Below are 4,616 nucleotides of genomic sequence, written 5' to 3'. Positions count from 1 at the left end.
CTTGTTTTCAATTTCATTTCATTCACATGACTTTATTTTCTAAAAACCTCGTTGCTAAGCGCGAAAATACAAGTTATTAGTCATGACCTGATGATCAATCAATATGTCAGTTAATTTAAAATCAGTCGAATGATATAATTTTAATCAATCAACTGGACCAACATCAACTTACAAAGAATTAACTTTTTCTCGTTTAAAATTGGTTCTTACCGATCAAAAGTTAAATAACACCACCAGATAGAGCTACGCTCGAGGTAACCCAAACCGAAAGACGGTCTTGTTTTGGTGTCTTATTTTCTGGTTAGACATTTATAATAATTTGTACTTCATCATGTGTTAATTAGAACCATTGGCTCAGCTGTTAAGAATTTCATTTAATATCTTAAAGCGTTTTGTAATAATCTCCTTTTGAGGGATCAATTTGTTAAGAGGATTTTGTTACTTGTAATTAAAATCAAACCACTTTTAAAAATTAGGTTTAAGAGTAACGTTGATTAATGTACATGTAGCCAATTTCAATTCGAGAAAATGCAATTAGCTATTGAAACACTGGTGAGATGAAATGTTAAATTTTAAACCAGATGTTATGAGTCTATGTTGATTAGCAGACTGATTATAATCAAACAAATGTGACTTGAGTTAACCGGCATTTAAGAGTCTCTTTAAAGATAATATCAGCATTTAGATAGAGACACACTATTCATTTAAAGCACAAACTTGGTTATTTTTTATTACAATTAAAATGCTAATATGTTGACCTTCAGTTTATTGTTTCCTTTGATAAATTGTTGATCAAACAATATTAATTTGTGTATAAAAAACAATGAAATTAATGGGTTAATTAATAAATGATAAGATTAAAAATTTTATTTGTGACCAGAGTATCAACCTGCGACTGCGTGCATATTTTATTTCAGCCAATGAACAGCTTACACTTGGATCATTTCTTTACCAGGTTAAACAATTGTGTTTAGACTCGTCAGTTTATTAATCAGTAATTCAATTGGGTTTGTGTCAATCAATTTAATTACTAATTGTGCATTTGTAACTTTATTAAGTATATTACCCATATTTATTTGTAACTTATTGCAATAAAAATCTATTCTTCTTAACCTGACATCTTTTTATTCAAATTTAAGGTAAGTCAAGTAAAGTCTTTTCTGGGATTTCCTTTCATATCCTTCTTTGCAGATTCAATCTGTCAATGTTTTTCAATTTAATCAAATTTCTCGATTATTCTTCAATCTTCTCTTGTTTCTTTTATGATTAGATTGATCTTAAATTATCAATTTATCCTTTTATTGATTAATGTCTTGTTGTCTTGTTGTTATTCTAGGTAATGAAATTAGTAAAATTAGTATTTTGCCTTGTAGCCTGTCTGGCAACAGGCATTGGTGCAACTGTTTATTTTAGAGAAGAGTTTGATACACCAAATTGGGAGAAAAGATGGGTACAATCAGAATTTCCTGGTAAAGAATTTGGTAAATTTGAATGGACAGCCGGTAAATTTTATGGCGATGATTTAAAAGACAAGGGAATCAAAACATCTCAAGATGCCAGATTCTATGGTCTTTCAGCTAAATTTGAAGACAATAAGTTTGATAATGAAGGAAAAGACCTGGTTGTACAATTTTCAGGTTAGTATATCGATATTACAATCAGTGATAATACAATATATCATAATGTTATCTATTTTGAGCATTACTAGAGAAATGTTGTTACAGTTGTTAAGTCTCAACGTGGCAATATGTCTTTGTCCAGAAGTGTATGAATAAATATCAAGTTTGTTGCTCCCCTGTTAAAATGTGGTTTGGGTGTGTGACGTCAACATAATCGCCTACTTAAACAGCATTATACTTTAGTTTATTAACTACAATTAAGTAATCAGTAATGAAGAACGGCAATACAAATGTAGACTAATTTAATGATAAAGTAAACAACAATTCCATGCAGTATACATGGCGGTTGATTTTGAATAGATTTCATATTTGATGGAACCTTAGTAACCATTTATAATAATGCTCAATCAGTCGCTTTTATCTACAATCTGATTGATATTTAATTTTTTTATTCCACTCTCTTTCATTTGATTCCATTTGATTCCAACAGTAAAACACGAACAAAACATTGACTGTGGTGGTGGATACTTGAAAGTATTTGATTGTGCACTTGATCAAAAGCAACTTCATGGTGATTCTCCATACTTACTTATGTTTGGACCTGATATTTGCGGTCCAGCAACCAAAAAAGTCCATGCTATTTTCAACTACAAAGGAACAAATTTGCTCATTAATAAAGACATTCGTTGTAAGGATGATGTCCATACACATGTTTATCGATTGACTGTTAAGCCTGACAACACTTACAAAGTATCAATTGACGGTGAAACCGTAGAGAAAGGAGAATTAGAAAAAGATTGGAACTTCTTATTACCCAAGAAAATTAAGGATCCTAATGCAAAGAAACCCGAAGATTGGGATGACAGAGCCAAAATTGATGACCCTGAAGACAAAAAACCTGAAGATTGGGATCAACCAGAATATATCCCAGACCCTGATGCATCTAAACCCGAAGATTGGGACGATGAAATGGACGGTGAATGGGAACCACCTCAAATTAACAATCCAGCATTTAAAGGTAATTTCAAAATGAATAAAAAGTGAAAGTAGAGAAACATGGTTACATGAATCTATTAGTTTTTTGTATTGGAAGTTGGGTTGCTATATTTCTCAATATTTCTTGTGAGATATCAACTCAATTCAGTTTTTATTGTACTTTATATTTCATTTTTCTTCTTTGTCCTGTTTTTGTATTTTTAATATTTAGGTGAATGGAAACCAAAACAAATCGATAACCCAGCATACAAAGGACCATGGGTTCATCCTGAAATCGATAATCCAGATTACGTTGCTGATGATAAACTTTACAGATATCCAGAAATCTGTAGTGTTGGTTTTGATTTATGGCAAGTTAAAGCTGGAACCATTTTTGACAACATTTTGATCACTGACAGTGAAAAGGAAGCCGATGAAACATTGAACGATATCTTGGAAAGAGTTAAAGAGGAGAAAAAAATGAAAGAGAAACAGGATGAAGAAGAAAGGAAAGCAACTGAAGCTGCTGCAGAGGAAAAGAAGGATGAAGAGGTTGATAAAGAAGAAGAAGCCGATGATGATGACGATGATAAGTCAGAAACTAAACATGATGAGTTCTAAGCTAAACAATTAGTAATTTTTTTCAAATTGAGCTAATCTAAAATATAGCGACTGGATGTTGATTAAAAAGAAATCCATTTCGTACTTTTTTGTAAAAACAATGCCTCGCAATTTTCATTTCAACTCACAATAATTCTTTGCTTTTCAATTACAACTTTTATACAAAATTTTTCAAACTCTCAAATTATTCGAAGTTGAACAATCAGTATATTCAGTTTAAGTTTATTTAATAACTAAATAGTTTACTCTTTAGCCATCCAGAGTCTGAAAGTAAATTCTCACTCTAAACTTTGACTCGTTGACCAAACTCGACATCGATGCCAATTCAACAGTAAATATTCGGAAATCATATTTCAATCATCATTAGTGTCAATACAAAGGATTGAGAAATGGGCAATTTCGTTATCCGTCATGAAATAATCATTTGTCCATTAGTAAAATCAACAGATGGAGAGGAAAAGAATTAGTAAAATCAAAGGACATCTTCACCCAAAAGTGCAACTTTAAATGAAGATAAGATGAAATTAAGATGCCTGTTCGCTCCGCAGGATCTAGTAGGCGTTCATGCTTAGCTCATGATAACTAATCGTGATCTTTACTTTCAGCCAAAGGGTTTCTAGGTCACTATAGCTACCTGCATATTTTCAACGGTGCAATAATCAAATGACTTTCCTGATTAATATAAGCGCTTTCGATTTCACAGCATTTCTCAGTTCTATTTTTCCTCATCATGAGAGTACCCTTTATGCGTTAAAGTTTCTAAAGATTATTTTTGACTGCATGATTATCCATACAGTGAAACGATGAATGTTTCAATTAAAATTTTTTGCCTTTTACGGGTGCTGATTTTGCTATTTTCAAAGCTTCCAATTATCGGAACTATCTTCATGGTTATTCATTCGATCTTTAAAGGTGAAATGAAAGAAGCATGAATTGCTTAACCCTAGAAGATAATTTTTGATTGCGTTTTGGACAACTCCAGCTATTGCTTCAAGATACCAGATAATCAATATTATTTCGCCACAGGTATGAATTACGCGATCCAAGCGGGATATCACCAGAATATAAAAAACTATCGGAATATTGAATTAATATTTTATCGCACATACAAATGATTATTTCGTTTTCATGAAAACAGGTTGACAATAAAGCAGAAACTGGACAATCAATGATAATAAATGATTATGGTTCCATTTACTATGTATGTGTATCCATAGTTTTCACTGTTTCTTTTGTTCAAATAATTTTTGAATTGAACAAAAAAGCCATTCGTGTTTGCTTACCAATTCTGGATCAAATCGATTGATAGATAAATTTGGTTGCACTTTGGGAAATCATTTTCAGTCAAACCTTAGCAGTTACAGATAAAATGTTTCAACCCAAACCTCTAAATATATTCAA

At 31.6% G+C, this 4,616-nt stretch overlaps 1 protein-coding gene across 1 annotated transcript; it reads left to right on the top strand.

The window, feature by feature from the left end:
* Positions 1–665: 665 nt before the first annotated feature.
* On the top strand, positions 666–3,382 carry LOC107362028 (calreticulin). Its single transcript, XM_015929023.3, has 4 exons — positions 666–1,139; positions 1,337–1,637; positions 2,110–2,637; positions 2,827–3,382. The coding sequence occupies exons 2-4, from the start codon at positions 1,340–1,342 to the stop codon at positions 3,213–3,215; spliced, it is 1,215 nt and encodes a 404-aa protein (XP_015784509.2). The 5' UTR covers positions 666–1,139; positions 1,337–1,339; the 3' UTR covers positions 3,216–3,382.
* Positions 3,383–4,616: the final 1,234 nt, after the last annotated feature.

Source organism: Tetranychus urticae, chromosome 2 (genome assembly GCF_039701765.1).
Source record: "Tetranychus urticae isolate SD_2017Ah chromosome 2, NJAU_TeUrti_SD_1.0, whole genome shotgun sequence".
Lineage (NCBI taxonomy): Eukaryota > Metazoa > Arthropoda > Arachnida > Trombidiformes > Tetranychidae > Tetranychus > Tetranychus urticae.
Note: the sequence above shows the minus strand (reverse complement) of the source record. Positions and strands in the feature narration are given on the sequence as shown.

What these genes read in the sequence shown, in the direction of transcription:
- LOC107362028 (XM_015929023.3), top strand. Translation starts at nt 1,340, where the DNA reads ATGAAATTAGTAAAATTAGTATTTTGCCTTGTAGCCTGTCTGGCAACA. An exon ending in CCTGGTTGTACAATTTTCAG is followed by an intron (nt 1,638 to 2,109) that starts GTTAGTATATCG and finishes TGATTCCAACAG; the next exon opens with TAAAACACGAACAAAACATT. An exon ending in TAACAATCCAGCATTTAAAG is followed by an intron (nt 2,638 to 2,826) that starts GTAATTTCAAAA and finishes TTTAATATTTAG; the next exon opens with GTGAATGGAAACCAAAACAA.